The 19,435-nt window shown below is 40.2% G+C and overlaps 1 protein-coding gene across 3 annotated transcripts in view; it reads right to left on the bottom strand.

Annotated features, from left to right (window-relative positions):
* Positions 1–399: 399 nt before the first annotated feature.
* The window catches only part of LOC122749884 (zinc finger protein 260-like), a 28,744-nt gene continuing 9,708 nt past the window's right edge, over positions 400–19,435 (bottom strand). For all 3 annotated transcript variants that reach the window (XM_043996451.1, XM_043996450.1, XM_043996449.1), the window contains exons 3-5: positions 16,574–16,700; positions 15,505–15,588; positions 400–4,950 (exon numbers count right to left, since the gene is read on the bottom strand). In XM_043996451.1, coding sequence (XP_043852386.1) covers positions 3,035–4,950; positions 15,505–15,588; positions 16,574–16,700 — 2,127 coding nt within the window. In that variant the 3' untranslated portion in view covers positions 400–3,034. The remainder of the gene's footprint in view (positions 4,951–15,504; positions 15,589–16,573; positions 16,701–19,435) is intronic.

Raw genomic sequence — 19,435 nt, 5'->3', positions numbered from 1 at the left:
TGTTAGGTATTTTCAGTCCTTTGTAGCTACTTTGAACGTAATTTCCATCCCTTCTACTTGGTTTCACTAAGAAATAGAAAGGTATTCTATCCTACTACTTTACTACTGGTTTCAACTCTTTCATAATGCTTGGGTTTAAGCAAACTACCATAGTATCTACAAATAGTAATAATTAATCTATTTTCCTTACATCTAACCATGTCCAGCACCAGAACACAAAATAGCAGACAATCATTTCTTTCCCCCTAATCTTATTGGGAAAATCCTAGTGTCTCTCTTAAAAATGCTAGCTCTGAGATACTTTTGATCATATTAAGGGATGCCTGAGTGAACATATTAGTACTGCATTTTATCACAGGCTTTTTCTGCAGTGATAGATTTTAATATGAGCTACTCAAATTTTAAAAATACATATACATACTTTATTGATATTTTTCTTTTACATGTTTTCTTTGAAAGACTGATTTAAGCCTTCCTTGTAACAAAGCAAAACAGTCAAAAGTTCCAATATAGTGATTTTAACTTTCAATTTATGTAACAATCTTTGTTATGCCCTTACACACACACACACAGACACACACACAGACACACACACAGTGAAGGTAGTTTCATTATCTTGTTTCCTTAAATCCTGTTTATCAGTTATACAGTTTCACTTCCTTATGGTGATCATTTAAATCACATTACTGTAGTCTCTTTATACTGATTCTTGGAAGGGAAACATTATACAGCCTCAGATTTTCCCAGGTTTCTCTGGATTCCTCCATTCTAACTGTATAATATTATGCCAATTTTTTTGTCTTTCACTGATCAGTGTACCCTCTTATTTGCTTGAGTGCTGCTGTGAATAGTTTATGATGGATCTTAATCTTTATATGGGATAATATGGTGAAAATGGGATCTCTGGATCAGTGTATGAAGTTTAAATATTTTATTTACATACCACCAAACTGCTATGCAGACCTGGACCAATTGAGTCCTGTCACGTATATCAATGTGCATGTTTGAGTATCTTTCCCCACACAAGGCTGAGGAACTGATCCAATACAATGAATGAATATAGCAAGAAATAAAGAAACTAATTTTCAAAAGAACTATTCACAAGGGGTTGCTTAATTGTCATTGCTATTTAAAGAATCCTATTCCTACAATGTTTAATGCACTCAGTAGCTAAGAGAGTTATAACTTTCTCTCCCAACTTGGCTGGTATCAAACTACAGGAACTAGCCTGAAGGAGAAAGTGAAAAATAGCACCTCACTACTAAATAACCTCAGAGCATGATGGGTTATTAGAAACCATCTAGGTGGCAGCTAGGGGGCGCAGTGGATAAAGCACCGGCCCTGGATTCAGGAGTACCTGAGTTCAAATCCAGCCTCAGACATTTGACACTTACTAGCTGTGTGACCCTGGACGAGTCACTTGATCCCTATTGCTCTGCAAAAACAAATAAAAAACAGTAGCAATCTAGTACTGATCATTATTGAAAAAGAATCCCCTCTGCAAGGTAATCAAGAGAGTATCTAGTGCTATCTTACCACTACATCTAATGTAGTGAGCACATGGGAGGACTGGACTGTTCATCCTAATTATTGCATTAGTAATGAGAAAAACCTATGGGGTTAATAGGAAATGGGCACAAAAGGTACTTTTGGACATACTCCTGTAAGTAGATACCACTTTGGTTTATTATATAATATAAATGAGTTAACATGCAGAAGGGATCTGGAAGAAAAGAGCAAAGTGGGCTGTATATGACTTCGCTTTAGTTTCTGGGATTTCCATCTGCCACTATGTTGGTTACTGACACCAATGATGCTTGAACCAAAGGAGAATTTAATATAGTAGCCTATTTATGTTTCATCATATTATAGTTCAATTTCCCAAATAAATTGTGGACTTGGGGAACCTAGGGTCCAATTCTAATTCAGACACTGCTGAGAATTTGCTGTAACTTCACCATTCCTTGCAAGAAAATCAAAACTTTTATTATTCTCAAACTCCTATTATTAAATGGAAGGATTTCTATCTCACAAGATAGTTAAACCAGAACTCCTTTCAAATTATCTTTGGGCTCCAACTACTGTAATGGTATTTCAGTCCCCCAGGTCAAACAAGTACAGAGTGGACCCATCCAAGTCCAGGATTAATTACCTCAGAGAAATTATATTATCTATTCTACTGTTGTGAGCAGAAAGGCCAGCTGGTATTTATCTATTGTTAATCTCTTCCTAACTTTAGCAAACTTAAACTTATGAAACTTGTCCCATAGGGGTTGTTTCAGAATCTATTCACACAACTTCAACACCTAAAGCAGGAAACATGCATTCCAGATTAAAGGTTTTTATTATTACTACGATTGTTATCGTTCCCTTTCAAATCCCCAAACGATATTATAACTTGTGGGAAAAAAGTTGACATGTTGACTTTCAATATTTAACAAAAGACTAAAGGAAGCATAGACTAGTGGGTGGGGCACCAAACTGTGTCAGGAATACCTGGGTTTAAATACTGCCTCATATACTTACTGGCTATGATTTTGGGCAAGTCACTTAATATCCTTCCTTTGTGTGTCTATAAAATGAGGCAGTCAGGGGCAGCTAGGTGGTGCAGTGGATAGAGCACCGGCCCTGGATTCAGTACCTGAGTTCAAATCCGGCCTCAGACACTGGCAAGTCACTTAACCCCAATTGCCTCACCCTGCTCCCCACTCCAAATCACATTAAAATGGGGCAGTTGCCCATGATGTCCTTTTAAGGTCCTTTTCAGCTTTAAACCTATGATCTTGTGATCCTATGAAGTATTTCCCATACTAAAACCCCACAGTAAAATTTCCACATGAAGCCTGTAATAAAAGTTAAATATACATGCAAGGGTTGCTCCATAGTCAATCAGTCACAGATGAATTCTGAGGCAGTAGGTTTCCCTATGGGTTGAAATTATAGCTTTTCCACACTGATCTCATTTACATTAATTGTCTAACAGTATGAAATTACTGATATTCTTAAATGTGTTCAACTGAATGCTTTTCAACATTCATTTATTATACTTAAGTGATTTATCTCTAGTATGAATTTTTTTATGAGCCTTATAAGTTTGCTTCTGCCTGAAGGACTTCCCACATTCATTACATTCAAAGGGTCTTTCTCCGGTATGGATTCTCTCATGTTCAGTAAGGTAATGCTTCTGAGTAAAAGCTTTTCCACATTCATTACATGTGTAGGGCTTCTCCCCCGTATGGATTCTCAGATGTTTACTGTAGGATGTGTTGTAAATAAAGGCTTTTCCACATACATTACATTTATAAGGCTTCTCTCCAGTGTGAATTCTCTGGTGAACAACAAAGGATTCTCTTAGGCTGAAGTCTTTGCCACATTCATTACACTTATAACGTTTCTCCTGATTATGAGTTTTCCGATGTATACGAAAGTATCCCCGGTTTCTGAATGTTTTCCCACAGTCATTACATGTGTAACGTTTCTCTCCATGTTTTTCCTTATGTACACTAAGTCCGCCCCTATCTCTGAAAGCTTTTCCACATTCACTACATTTAAAAGGTTTCTCTCCAGTATGAATTCTTTTATGTATGTTAAGCTGTCCCACCACTCGGAAAGCTTTCCCGCATTCATTACATTCAAAGGGCTTCTCTCCAGTATGAATCATTTTGTGTTTTTTAAGGTTTGCTTTCTGGCAAAAAGTTTTCCCACAGTCAATACACTCATGGAGCTTCTCTCCTGTATGAATTTTCTGGTGACAAATAAAGGATGTTTTGTCAGTGAACTCTTTCCCACAGTCATTACATTTATATGGTATCTCTCCAGTGTGAATTCTCTTGTGTTTCTTGAGGCATATCCCTCGACTGAAGGCCTTCCCACATTCATTACATATATATGGTTTCTCTCCTGTATGAATTCTTTCATGCTGAATAAGGACACAATTGTCAATGAAAGCTTTCCCACACTGGTTACATTTATATGGTTTCTCTCCAGTATGAATTCTCTGATGTTTACTAAGGTTTCCAAACTGTCTGAAAACTTTCCCACATACATTACATTCATAGGGTTTCTCCCCAGTGTGAATTCTCTGGTGTTCATTAAGGTGTTTATATTGGCTAAAAGCTTTCCCACACTCATTACATGTAAAGGGTTTCTCTCCAGTATGAATTCTTTGGTGTTGATTAAGGTGTCCCTTTTGGCTAAAGCCTTTCCCACACTGATTACACTTGTAGGGCTTTTCTCCAGTATGAATTCTTTGATGTTTAACCAGGGATGAATCAATGCTGAAAGCTTTTCCACAATCATTACACACATAGGGTTTCTCTCCAGTATGAATTCTCTGGTGTTGAATAAGATGGGCTTTACGCCGGTAGGCTTTTGTACATTCGTTACATTTAAAAGGCTTCTCTCCAGTATGGATTCTCTGATGTGCAATAAGGCATGAGCTACTACTGAAGGTTTTCCCACACTGACTACATGTATGGTGTTTCTCTCCACTGTGTAATCTATGGTACTGAAAAAGGTCTGAGTGGTAAATGAGAGGCTTCTTGCACTTATAGTTACAAATTTTCTTCCCTAAAGAATTCCTATTATGGTCAATTATGTCTGACAACTGTTTGAAGCTTTTCCCAAGTGTGTCATGTTGATGGTGCTGTACTCCTGTAATAGTTCTTTGTCTAGGAACAACAGACCCTAACTTGAACCTTCTTCCAAAAGCATTCTGTTCATGAACATCCAAGTCATTAGTTGTTCTGTGGCTGACTGTAACTTGCTGGGACCATCTCTCCTCCTTCTCCTTATGGCCTTCCAACCAGACATTAAAATCCCAAGCATCACCTAACTTAGAATTCCAGACAGGATTCTTTGAGAGTCTCTCCTTGGCTGATACTCCCATAAAAATGCCGTAATTTATAGGTGGCTCCTTGATCTCATATCTTGTATTCTGAATAAAGGAATCTGAAACAAAGAAACAACAACAAAAAAACACCTGTGAACATCCATGTTCATTTTGCTGCAAGCCAGGAAACTATTTTATGTTAAATTCTATCCTCCCTCAAGAAGAATACTAATTGGAAAAAGGAAGAACAATCTTTTCTTAGAAAATAAATAAGGGAGAAGTATGGAGGAAGATGAGATATTAACAGAATATCTAATTATCAGGAATTAGTTTATGTAACCTGATTGAAAATAGTCTTTCCTATAAAGGCTATAGAAACTTATTGTCTCTTTCAGAAAACAAATATATTTAGAATGTTCAGGGCGGGGGGAGAGGAGAGCAGTTTTATGGTGAGACTTAAAAAGTCACTTGGAAAAAATGGTTTAACACGAATTACTTTTCCCCATGGAGTCAGGAAAACATTTCATCAGTGATCTATATGGATGGCAGTTTAAGAAGCCAGCTGAGAAAATGACTTGATGTGATAGGACTGTCTTAAATGCTGTTTTATAGGGAAATCCTATAGAATTTATGGTAAGAATTCTATGATGAATCTGAGAAGTTGACAGACTCTCCTCCGTCTATATATTACCTCACCTGAGAATCTCATCAGCTCCCATGGATTTAAATACCATCTCTATGTTGATGATTCTTAAACTTATCTTTCTAGCTCCCATCTCTCTGCTGACCTCCAGCTGCTCACCTCCAACTACCTTTCAGACATCTTGAACTGGATTTCCAGCAGATACCTCCAAATCAACATGTCTAAGACAGAACTCATTATCTTTCCCCTTAAATCATCCCCTACTCCCTGACACAATCTATACCTATAGAGGACAATGCCATCTCCCCAGCCCTCAGGCTCCCTCTCCAAGAGTCATCCTGGATTTCTTACTCTCACACACTGTGACCATTCTCCCCACCCCACCACCATTCCAAGCTGCTGTCAAGGCCTGTTGATGCAATCTCTTGAAAATACCCTTCTCTCCAACTGACACTGCCCCCACTCTGGTGCAAGCCTTCATCATCTCATGCCTAAATTAGTGCAATAGCTGCTGGTGGATCTCTCCCCACTCAAATCAATCCATCCTCCACTCAGCCACTAAAGTCATTTTCCTAAAGCACAGGTCTGATCATGTGACACACATAACCCCCTACTCAAGAAACTCTAGCGGTTCCGTATTGCCTCCAAGAACAAACAGAAAATGTTCTCTGGCATTTAAAGCCCTTCAGAGCCTGGCCTCCTCCTACCTTTTCCTTCTTATTAGCTTACTCCTGGACATACTTTGGGATCCAGCCACACTGCAATGTTTTCCTCCTCTACTCCAACTACTGACCTCATTGGACTCCTTAAGTCCCAACTAAAATCCCACCTTCTATAGGAAATCTTCTCCCAACTCCCTTGGACCTGGTACCTTCTGGCTGTTGTCTCCCCTATTAGACTAAGCTTTCAAGCACTTGTCTTCTGACTCTTTTTGTATCCCCAGTACTCAGCACAATGCCTAGCACATATTGGGAGCTTATTATGTTGAGTATTTTAAGTGACTCAGGTTGTGAGTCAAAATATTATAGTTATGCTTTATGCTTCCTGCCTTCATTTGTTAATTGTGTAAAGCCAATAATTTAAATGTTTAAAGAGATACTGCAACCAGTAAAGCAAGTTTCCCCATTTCATTAATAATTAATATCTAATGAACTAGACTGGAGTCTTGAAATAATTAATGACAAATTCATTAATGAGAAGTAATCACAGCATATCCCTAGGTTACAGAGCTCAAGGAGATAAAATCAGATTATAGCTCATCATTACAAGGGGGAAACTAATTTTAGATAAAACAGTATAATACTAAGAAAATTGTAACATTCAGGAACCTAATGTCTAGCTGATCATTTGTGAACCATTTGAGAAGTATTGATCCCTAACGCCCAGCATGGATTCAATAAGAAACCATTCACAATGAACACCTCATTTCTTACCATAAGAAATCTGAAAGCCAACTTTTGCTTTATAGATTTACAGTGATACCAAATTTCAAAATAGTAACCTTTTAGAACTGAACGTAAGGAATTGGTTGTGATTTGGGGTTTCTGTGACCTCATCTTTGGCTGGGATTGGAGGCCCCAATGTACACCCAGGTGCACTGGCCTCAAGCCAGACACCCCCGCGCCTGCATGGGCCTGGACAAATTATAATGGGGGACTAGCAGCCCAGTGAGGGCAGTCAGGTTCCTGGCGTCCAGACGCTGGGTGGCTGGCATTTGTAGAGCCATCTGTTGATTCTATCAATCAGGGCTGCCAGCCAATTAGCTTGGGGCTGTGTGTGTGGAAGGCCCGGTTTCCTGTAGGAGGGGGGGCTTCTGGGAGAGAGAAGAGAGGAGAGAACACACTCTGGCATGAGCAGGAGAGGGAGCAAGATGCTGGAACAGTGTGCAACTGGTCATTTTTGAAAACTGCTTAATCTGGGTGGTGTTGAGTTTGCGGTTTGTATTTTTTTTCTTCCCCTATTTGCTTTTTTTATTGTCTCTCAGTCCTACTGACCTTATTGGCATTTTAAATTTGTTCCCATTAATAAACCTTGTTTTGTTTTTTGAAAGAGGCTGTTAATCTCCTTTCTTACCTCAATATTAAGGTGAGCCACCCAATTAATTCCCCTATACCAATTTTGGCCCTTACATGAAGAAATTAAAAGCAAAACTCATTTGGAGGAACCAAAAATCAAGAATCTCAAGGTGAAGAATTAAAAGAAGAAAGGTTCAGGTTTACTAGATTTGAAATTATGCTACAAAAGCATTAAAGTATGGAACCACTTAAAATCAATAGAACTTGGTAATAAAAACACAAAAACTGGTGGTTTTCAACTGATCAGAGAATTGGTTATTGAGGCTAGAAGCAGAAATTTGGTCAAGAAAAATTTCTGGAAGGGGCAACTAGGAGGCACAGTAGATAAAGCACCAGCCCTGGATTCAGGAGTACCTGAGTTCAAATCCAGCTTCAGACACTTGACACTTACTAGCTGTGTGACCCTGGGCAGGTCACTTAACCCTCATTGTTCCACAAAACAAAAACAAAAAAAAGATTTTCTGGAAAAGCTAAAAAAAAATTTAGCAAGAACAAATTTGGATCTTGCATGACATAGCCCAAGTAGATGTGACATAAAGGTTACATCATGAAAAAACATCACCTTTCATGATGATTGTTAGGTGATTATTGTTAAGGGCTAAAATTCTAGCTTGTCTGTCTAAAATATCTAATGAGTGGTCGCCAATAAATGATAAGCTTTAGCAAGAGTTAGACTTTTAAGCATTTATTAAGGAGAATAAGAATTTGGTAAAGAGAGAGAAAGGCCTAGATTCCTATCTATTAAAGGGAGAGCACATTTCTAGCTCCCTTCTCCACCAGAGTCCAGAGGAAAGAGAGCGAGACTGAGCGCCAGTCTCTTCCTTCCTCCTCCCACTACCTGCGTCACTTCCTCACGCCAAAGAAAAGACTCCTGGTCTTGCCCTCAAAGACCTTCGCTTCATGGGTGAAACTCTTCTACAGTAAATCTCCAGCAGGTGGCGTTATTCCAATCGTTACATTATAAAAGTTAAAGTAGGCAAATTAAAATATCTAACATATATATGAGATTGATACAAATATGTAAGAAAGCTATTCTCAAATGATTAAGTGGCTAGAGGAAATGAACACTTCGAAATAGGAACTGCAAACTTATCAACTATATGAAAATACTCCCAATCATTAATAAATGAAGAAATGCATATTAAAACATTCAAGTTTCACTGACAAAAGATGAAAATGGTAAATGTAGCTGTGGGAAGCTGGGCACAACAGTGCACTGGCAGTACAGCTTAGTGGTCTGGAAACAATTTTGAATGACAGAAAAGTGACTAAACCATACGTACTCTACTTTGACCGAGTGACATCACTGTTGAGGAGAGACAGATAAAGAAATGTAAATTTAACATTTTTAAATCTTTGTGGTGGTGCAAACCCAACAAAAACCTGGAAACAGTGGTTATCATCTTTGCTCCTATCAGGCTTGAGGCAAAATCTCAAGTTATTTTGATTTGCTTTTCACTTATTGAGCATTTCAACAGCTTATGGTTTATAGTTCTTTTAAAAATTAGTCCTATCTTTTACCATTTATCTGAATAACAGTTTTCAATCTTATAAATTTCTATTAATTGCCTATATATTTTGGATATCAGACTCTTTTAAGAGAGGGATTTGATACAAGGTTTTCTTCTCTAGTTGACCTCCTCCCTTTATATTCTGCCTGGGGTCCAAGGAATGCCAACTGATCCATGAACAGATTTTAGGGCATTTGTGAACTTGGAAGGGGAAAACAATCTTGCAGTTCTATGTAATTTATTTTGGCAGCTAGGTGGCACACTAGATAGAACACTGGCCCTGGAGTCAAGACCTCTTGACCTGAGTTCAAATCTGACCTCAGAACCTTGGCAAATCACTTAACCACAATTGTCTTAAACATCTGGGGTGATTTCCAGTCATCCTGATATATATCTTACCATTGGACCCAGATGGCTCTGGTAGAGAGTGACATTGGTGACCTTGTATAGCCCTCCCTCATTTAAATCTAATCCACTGCAAGTTATGACATCACCACCTGATGTTATGGTCCCCTTTGAGTCCAAAGGACAACAACGATTTTATTCTATGATAAAACATTTTTGAGAAGGCGGTCCACAGGCTTCACCAAAGTTTTAAAGGGGCCACAAGAGAAAAAGATTAAAAACCCCTTTGTACTAGATTCATCAATGGTATGCTGGCAGGAGGTTTTCAAATTTCGGTCACTGGAATTACCTGTTTGTTCTTTTATCACCTCTATTTAGCTCTTTTGTGTGCTATGATTTTTAATATTTGAATCACAAATGCTCTTGGACTTTGTTATATCGTGGAATATTAGTTAAGATAATGGTATAGATGTGATTTCTAAAAGACCGTTTTCCAGTTTCCCCAGCAATTCTTGTCAAAGAGGGCTTCATTTCAGGGTTTATTATACACTGGGTTTTGAACTCAAGTATTTGATTCTTCCTTGTCAACTTTTGTTTCCTTGATCTACTTTCCTATAATCAATATAAAGTAGATTTAATAATCACAACGTTGTAATATATGACATCTGGAAGTGTTAGTTTCCCTCATTACTCTTCATTGTTTCCATAATAACTCAAAGTTTCATTCTTCCAAATATATATATAAATAAAATTGTTCCTACCACTGTAAAATATCCTCTTGGTAGTTTGATTAGTACAGAAATAATTTGTTTATCAACTCAGATAAGTACTGTCATTTTTATATATACTGGCAGTGATCCAGAAACAAGCATTTATTTAAACTATGATTTATTTCTTTGGGAATCTTCTAACTATATCAATAAAGGTTCTAATCTGAATGTGCTTTGGTAGACTGACTCCATGAGATGTTGAGATAATATAAAATTAAGTAACTTAATACACTGCTTATAGAACTCTGAATTGGTCCAACTGTTCTGGAAACCAATTTGGAGTTATGCAAAAAAAAAAGTGATTAAAAATATCTTTGACCCAGAGATCCCATTACTCAGCATATACAAGGAGGTTAATGACATATATATTCCCCAAAACATATTAACACCTTTTGTAGCAGAAAAAACTAGAAACAAAGTAGATGTTTATTGATTAGGGAATGATTAAATAACTTATAAGTATATATACATCTGTAAAAATTAATAATCCTGGGAAGCTAGGTGGCACAGTAGATAGAGCACCAGCCCTGGAGTCAGGAGGACCTGAGTTCAAATCTAGCCTCAGACACTTGACACTTACTAGCTGTGTGACCCTGGGCAAGTCACTTAACCCCAATTGCCTCACCAAAAAAAAAAGAAAGAAAGAAAGAATTAATAATCCTCCATTTTCATTTCATACAAGAATTTGTCAAACACAGGATTTGAGAACTGGGAGTCAAGACACCAATGAGTCCAGAGTTTTAGAATGATTCCAGTCTAAAAAGGGACTACTACATCTGACAAACAATTATTTAGCCTTTCCTCAAAATCCTCAAGTCAAATGTTAATATTCTCTATTGACATAAGCCTTGCCACTTTTGGATGGCACTGTGCAGAAAATTTTCCCTCCAGAATGCCTAAGAGTGTACCTTCTACCAATTTTAAAGAAATTCAATGCTATTTTCATGCTTAGTATTTTTTTAAATATAACTGAGCTCTCCAAAAAGCCTTTTCAGTAAATATAATCAACTGTTTTCATTATTGGTGTTAATAATTTGTTTTCCTAACTTATCCAGGCACAAATCCAATTTGGTCATAAAGAATAGTGGGTTTTTTCCCTTACTGTAACCTATTTACCAATATTTGACTTGATATTTTCCAACCAATATTCACCAGAAATGTAGATCTTCAGTTTGCAATGAGGAAGACATAACCAGATCAGATTATGACAAAGACAGCAGTCTGACAGAGGTAGAAGGGGAAAGGAGAATGACAAGGAGATCTAAAGGTGAGCAAACCTGTAAGGAGGCCACTACACTGTTCTCCAGCAGACAGGTAATGTGGGCCTGAAGTGGGGTGAGTTCAAGAGAGCAAGGCACTGATACGAAAGATGCTATGGAGATACAATCTAAATGATCTGCCAACTAATTCTTTACCTACCGTTATCCAAAAAACTTATGAATGTGTTAAGTGGTGATGCCATAGTCAAAATAAGGCAGTTATGGGGGGGCAGAGCCAAGATGGTGGAGGAAAGACATTAAACGCACAGGGTTCCTGATACAATCACCGCAAAAATAGCAATAAAATAACCCTTGGGAGCAGAAAAACACACAAAAATACGGACTGAGAGTTTTTTCCAGCTATAGATAGATTTCAGGGGGCTGTGCTTGACCACAAATAAAGCCTAACCCTGCAATCGGGCTGACACACCAGACACCCGCCAGAGGAATTTGCCCCAGTGCATCTGAATCGGCTGCAGCACCGGCATCTTCTGGAACTGAGCGCATGGTCGGGCTGAACAGCTGGCCTGGGGGGTAAGTGCACGGGTACCGATGGACTGGGGGGAAGGATTCGACTGTCCCACCCCAGCAGGGAACCAGGAAGAAATCCTGAGCGGTGGAAGGCCCGGGTGGGGGAGGGGAGCAGGCTCATCGGAAGCTAAGAACCACACCACAGAAAGCTTTGCTGGTTGGCTTCTTAGTAAGTAGGCTTGAGGTTATCTCTGGACCAGAGAACAGGCCAGGCAAGATTAAAACCTGCTCCCCCTCAAAACAAAACACCTGGGACCCTCTGAAGCTGAGAAGCAGCCCCCTCCACCCCCACCCCCCAGTGGAGAGTTTAAAATCAAATAAAAGCGAGGCCAGGCAGGCTGAGAAGAAGCCCAACCATCCCCTGGGCCATGCTGTAGCTTGAACAGTGTGTCCTGAAAGCAGCGCCACACTTTAAGAAGGAGTTAAAAGCCAAGAAATAGTAAGCCAGGATGAGTAGGCAGAGAAAGCAGAAGACCATCAAAAACTTCTTTGGGGGAAAGGTAGACCACAATACATCCTCAGAAGAAGAAGATAATAACAAGTTCAAAGCTCCAACATCCAAAGCTTCCAAGAAAAATATGACTGGTCTTAGGCCATGGAAGCTCTCAAAAGGGACTTTGAAGAGAAAGTAAGAGAAATAGAAAGATGTAGAGAAAGGGAGGAAAGAATGGAAAGGGAAATGAGAGCGATGCAGGAGAGTCATGAGAAAAAAGTCAAGAGTTTGAAAAGCCAAATGGAAAAGGAGATTAAAAAACTATCTGATAAAAATAACTGCCTAAGAATTAGGATTGAACAAATGGAAGCTAGTGACCTTATGAGAAACCAAGACACAGTAAAGCAAATCCAATTGAATGAAAAGATATTTGACTTGGGCAATGTGAAATATCTCCTTGGAAAAACAGCTGACCTGGAAAATAAATCTAGGACAGATAATTTGAAAATCATTGGTCTACCTGAAAACCATGAAGAAAACAAAATAAGGCAGTTATTATAAGGAAACCTTTGGGGGGAATATGGGTTTGGTTTTAAACATGCTGAATCTGGGTTGCACAGGAGAGGGAGGTCTCTAAGACAGTTGGGGACAAGGTTCTGGATCAAAAAATGGCTAAGTACTATAGAAATACAACTGGGAATCAGATGCATAAAGCTGGTTACTGAAGCTACCTATGGGAGAAAAATGAAACTGCCCAAAAAGAAAATGCAGATAGGAATGGTGAGGGCCCAAGAAATGCCTTTAGGGAAGTCCCATTTTAAAAGGTTTGAAAGAGAATGAGGCACCAAGAAAGAGCAACTGAAGAGATAAGAAAAGAACCCAGATACTGTGGCATGTTTTAAGTTAAAAAGACGCAAGGGGTTGAAAAGGTATAAAGCAGGGAGCAGCTAGGTGGCACAGTGGATATAGCACTCGCTCTGGATTTAGGAAAACCTGAGTTCAAATCCAGCTTCATACACTTGACACTTGCTAGCTGTGTGACCCTGGGAAAATCACTTAACCCTTATTGCCCTGCAAAACCACCACCACCAACAACAACAAAAAAAAAAACCGAAAAACCAACAATGAAAAAGTATAAAGCAGTAAGTAGGTTAAGTAATCATGTATAACCATTTCCCCCCCAAAATCTGGGTTCCCCTATGTCTCCCAGACTGGAAGTACCGGGGCTATTCACATGCTCAATCCCAATGATGGGCATGGCTCTGGCTGCCCCATTTATTTCCAACCTGGTCCTGCTCACCCCTCCTTAGGCAGCCTGAGGGACACTTCACCCCTAGTTCACTGTACAGATTCTAGACTTAGTGTGTAAATACACGATTGGCATTAGCCCTCCCCAGCGAAGCTCCTATAACTTCCAGGTTCAAAGGATCCACCAACCTAAGGCTCCTGCAGGAGCCAGATTACAGGTGTGCGCCACCATGCCTAACTATGGGCCACTGGGATATTTAGATAGACTGTCTAAAAGCCTTTTCAGGACTGGTGAAGTCTGAATATATTTGTAGGGAGAGAAGAGTCAGCTGTGTTTGTGAAGTGGGAGAGAGATGGAAAATACAAGAACTAAGAGGGAATGTTACTCTCTTATAAGTATGAATAATAATGAAAACAGAAGCACAAACATTTATAAGAAGTAATACAAAATGAAGCAGAACTCAGAAGATAATGCAATACAATGATTACAACAATGATAATGGAAAACACAAAATAACTTGAAACTCAATGCTACAAAATTATAATGACCAAGCCTGGCCCCAAATAAGAGATCCAAGAAGACACTTCTCCCCATTTCTGGGCAGGGGTAAGGAATCAAGAATGTGGGCAAGTGCATACAATGGTGGGCCTTTGGATGAACTGTGAGTTTTGCCAAACTATTTTTTCTTTCTCTTTTTTCTTTAAGAGGGACATGTTGGGCCATAAAGATAATGTGAAAATAAAAGACAAATACTTATGAAGAAAAAGAAAACTGTCACTATGGGAAGGCCTTTACTCAAGTCTTAATGCAACATACCATTGTGGCAGGAAGGAAAGTCAGGGCTCTCCAAAGTTATGCTATTGGAAAGCAAGCTGTGGGCCTACTGAGAGTGAAAGGCTCTCTATAAAAGAATGTCTTTAATGGGAGGTCGAGCCTGGCAAATCTGGAACCTCAACGTCCCCAGGTTGGCTACATGATGAGACAATATAAAATGTAAAATGATACATAATTAAATGAGAACATGTATGTCAAATGCTTTACAAACCTTCACAACATGCTAGCTATGATGAAGTGTTCACTCATAGCAACTCACAAAAAACGATGCCCTCTGACAGAGAAGCCACAATTGTTCCCACAGGGAGAACTCATACTGAAGAAACCACACATCCTCTAAGTACTGAATAAAGTGAGAATGGGAGTCAGACTGCTTCATTTTCAGAAAGAAAATGAAACAGAGATGAACCAGGGCACAATCGCCAACAAAGGCAGTAACATAATCTCAAAGGTAGGCAAAACCACAAACAGCACAGGTTTTTGTTTTTCCTTTTTTTCCTTTTTCCTTTTTTTTAGTGAGGCAATTGGGGTTAAATGACTTGCCAAAGGGTCACACAGCTAGCAAGTGCTAAGTGTCTGAGGCTGGATTTGAACTCAGGTCCTCCTGACTCCAGGGCTGGTGCTCTATCCACTGCACCACCTAGCTGCCCCTTTTTTAGTTTGTTTTTTTTTTTTAATGTGTTTTTCCTCTTAATGTAGGCAGGAAATCTGAAGGGAAATGGTATCTTTAAAGAGGAAGATACATAAAAGATGAAAGAGGAAGAAATAAACGTGGAGTGGTGAGGAGGGAAGGAAGGCTGAGATCCAGAGTCCAGAAGGGTGAGCATTAGATAGAACAAAGGGGAGACAAGTGTTATGTCCAACCCCTAGAGGGCCTCAGAGAGCCAGCTGCCTGCCTGATGCTGGTGCCTTTGAGGAAGGCTCCCTGCTTACCATTTCAAAGGGGCTCCAACTTTATTGCCCCACTAAGCTCCAGCTGGCAAGGATTCCCCTCAGGCTGGTCTCCCTCCCTCCCTCACTCACCTGAATAAACCCTGTCTGCTCTCCATGGTGCTTCTCCTCTCTCCAACTGGGAGATCACGGGAGGTTTGGGGGCTGGCATTCCTCCTGGTGGGGAAAGAAATGACAGAGCGCTAAGAACAGAAATCCACCCCAGAATTCCCTGCAGCCCCTTCTCTTTAGCCAAGGACCCCAGGACATGGGAAGACACCTGTGTTGCCCCCAGGCAATATGGAGGTCAGCTCACTGAGGCCACGGGGCCAGAGATTCTGAGCTGGATGGACCTGTGGGGGCCGTGTGCTCTCACCCCTTCATTTTACAGATGAGGGACCTGAGCTGATGTGGCATCAAAGAAAATCCAGTTCATTTTGATCCTGCCAAGAGGAAAGAAACCTTCCATGCCTCCCAGGGAAAATCTCTGCCCTGGGAGAACCCAGGAGGGGGAGTACCACACAGCTGATTTCCAGCTGCATAAATCAAAGGCTCTCTCCTTGGGGCCAAGCAGCAGTACCATGCCTACAGGGACAGAGACAGGCAGTAGGGGCCATGGCCTTCATGTTGTGCCTGGACTGTAAGCCCCTCACAGGCAGGAACTCTTTCACTCCCGTGTCTGTATGGCCAGCACAATGCCTTACACCCCAGAGGTGCTCAATCCAGGCTTGCGGCAGTCAGGGGACACCTGGGATCAAACTGCTGCTCAGACACTCCTAAAGTGTGGGGCCAGTGGAGAGGCATCTAGTCTGTGCCTGTTTTTAGTGCCTGGCACATGGGAGCCACTTTATCCAGGCTTGCTGATCTGCACACTCTCTGGAACTAAGATTTCTCCTCTGTAAAATGGAGAGAATTACAGTACTGACCTCACAGGTTTGGGGTGAGATCAAAGAAGGGAACATAGGTTAATGCCAGCCCAGAAGCCCTGAACTACAATCCAAATGTCAGCCACGGTCCCTGTCCCCATGCTCACTCGTGACTACCCCTAGGCACTAAGACAAAACCCAGCTCAGCACTTCAGCCAGGCCACAGCCTTCACAAGCAGGAACACAAGGCTAGCCCGATGCACAGACGCCAGCTCCCAGGGTCAAGCCGTCCTTACCAAGGGAGACAAAGTTCTGATAGTTCTCCAGCATCACTTCCCTGTACAGGTCCTTCTGAGCCGGCTCCAAGTGCCCCCACTCCTCCTGGGTGAAGTCCACAGCCACATCCTGGAACGTCACCAATTCCTGAAAGAACAAACATTCCTGCTCACTCGGGGACCCTCTATCACGTGGATGGTCACGTGGAACATGAAGGTGACAGGAAGCTGGCTGGTTCTAGGAGCTATGCATGCTCCACCTCAAGGGTTTCTAGAGGCCTCCCCTGGTATGAAATTCTCACCAAGTCTGCAGGAACAGCAGCGAGCACATCACAAACACTCCTTTCTAAGCTGGCACACCACATCGGTCAAGGCCAGTACTGACTGATACATTTCAGGCAGAATAAAGAGGATGGGTACAAATAGTACATTATGATGTAAGCTCTTCTTAGTACTAATAACAATGACTTGTTCTTTCTCTCGAGACATCATCCTTCTCATAAAAAATGGTGAAGAGATAGGTAAATGAGGGGGATAATGTGAGTGAATCAGAGGTTGCTATAACTGTATTTTGGGGTAAAATGTCAAGTGACATGGATGGGAGTGGGAACAGCACTGTTAACATATGGAGAACAGCAAAAGCAAAGCTACACAGGGTACAGGGAAACAATTCCAACTTGAGGTCTCAGGACCCCTTTCTACTCTTAAAAATTTACCAAAGATAATACCATCCCTAATGCCTTTTGTTTATGTGACTTAGCTCTATCAATATTTGCCATATTAAAGATTAAAACATGTTAGTATTGTCATGAAAATAATTTTGACTTCACAGACCCACTGAGAAGGTCCTAAAGACCCCAGACCACATTTTAAGGACTGCCAGCACAGAGCAATAGTAGTGTGTAGGGGCAGCTAGGTGGCACAGTGGATAGAGCACCGGCCCTGGAGTCAGGAGGACCTGAGTTCAAATCTGGCCTCAGACAGTTGACACATACTAGCTGTGACCCTGGGCAAGTCACTTAACCCCAACTGCCTCACCAAAAGACAAAAACAAAACAAAAAACAAATAGCAGTGTGTACACCAAGTTCACTGTGGTTGTGTCTTGGGCTCCTTTCTTGGAAGGGTTTTAAGTGCACAAAATACATAACATAAGATTAGAAAATTCAGGAGTTCCCGAGTTCAAATCCAGCCTCAGACACTTGACACTTAATACCTGTGTGACCTTGGGCAAGTCACTTAACCCCCATTGCCCTCAAAAACAAACAAACAAAAAAGAACTTTCATAGATTAGAAAAGAAACTATATACTGAAATAGCTATAAAAATATTAAAATAAGTGCACACCCCCCCCCAATCTATCCATGGAACCCCTCGGGGCCTATTAACCCCAGGATGGAGTTTGGCCTTGAGATCATATCATATGAGGCTCCTTTGAAGAAACTGGAAATAGTTAGCCTAGACAACAGAAATACAATCACTGACTTCAAACATCTGAACAGCTGTCATGGGAAAGATAAGATGTCTTCCTGGACTCTAAACAGCAGTAACTGTGAAAAAAATTTGAAGCAAGTTTGTCTGATAGGCCTGACTTCTCAAACACATAGGGAATTGAGTCAAATTTGTTAAAATGAGAGCCATTCCCCAATTGATAGATGATCAAAAGATATAAAGTTTTCCAATGAAATAATCAAAGCCATCTATAGCCATGTAAAAAAAATGCTCTAACTCATTATTGATTGGAGAGATTCAGGTCAAAACAATTCTGGGTACTACCTCATACCTATTGGCTTGGATAATAGGACAGCAGAGGAAAATGACAAATGTTCTGGGGGATATATGGGGAAAATGAGACATGAATACACTCCTGGTAAATCGATTCAAATATTCTGTAGAGAAATTTGGAACTGTGCCCAAAGGGCTATAAAACCATGCATACTCTTCAACCTAGCAATACCACTACTGGGTTAGTATCCTAAAAGAGATTTAAAAAAAAAGAATTCTAAATTGGGGTGATGCTCATCAATTGGTGAATGGCTGAACAAACTGTGGGATGGGATTGGGATGAACACTATTATGCTGTGGAAATGATGAGCAGGATGCTACTGGAAAGGCCTGGAGAGACATACATGAGCTGATGCAAAGTGAAATGTACTATATACAAAATAACAACAATATTGTAAGATGATCTTCCGTGAAGGACTAGGTTATTTTCAGCAATGCAATGATCCAGGACAACTCTGAAGGACATATAAAATGCAATCCATCTACAGAGAAAGAACTGATGGTATCGTTTTTTGTTTTCTTTTACAACCTAATGTGGAAATGGTTTGCATGACTGCACATGTATAACTTATATTGAATTGCTTGAGTTCTTAAGGGGGACAGGGTGGGGAGGGAGGGAGGAAGAGAATTTGGAGCACAAAGTTTTAAAAACTGATGTTAAAATTTATTTTTACATGTAATTCGGAAAGAATTCTAAATAAATAAAAATTTTTAAAAGACACAATAAACACGAACTATGAAAGAAAGAGAGAAAGAAAGAAGAAAAGAAAATGTGGGGTACTCCCAACATACTGTGGCCCAATAGATGGCTAAATGAACCAAGCAAAGTAGGGATGACCTGAATTCAATGTGGCCTCAGACACTTACAAGCTGTGTGACCCTGAGCAAGTCATTTAACCTTTGCCTTAATCCACTGGAAATGGAAATAGCAAATCATTCCAGTATCTTTACCAAGAAAACCCCATATGAGGATCATTGAGAATCAGACAAGACATCACAAGGATCATACAGTATAACCGGGTAGGATTTATACCAGGAATGCAAAGCTGGTTGAATATTAGGAAAACTATCAGCATAACTGACCATATCAATAACAGAACC

This window comes from Dromiciops gliroides, chromosome 3, assembly GCF_019393635.1.
Source record: "Dromiciops gliroides isolate mDroGli1 chromosome 3, mDroGli1.pri, whole genome shotgun sequence".
NCBI classification, from domain to species: domain Eukaryota; kingdom Metazoa; phylum Chordata; class Mammalia; order Microbiotheria; family Microbiotheriidae; genus Dromiciops; species Dromiciops gliroides.
This window is presented reverse-complemented; position numbering and strand designations above follow the sequence as displayed.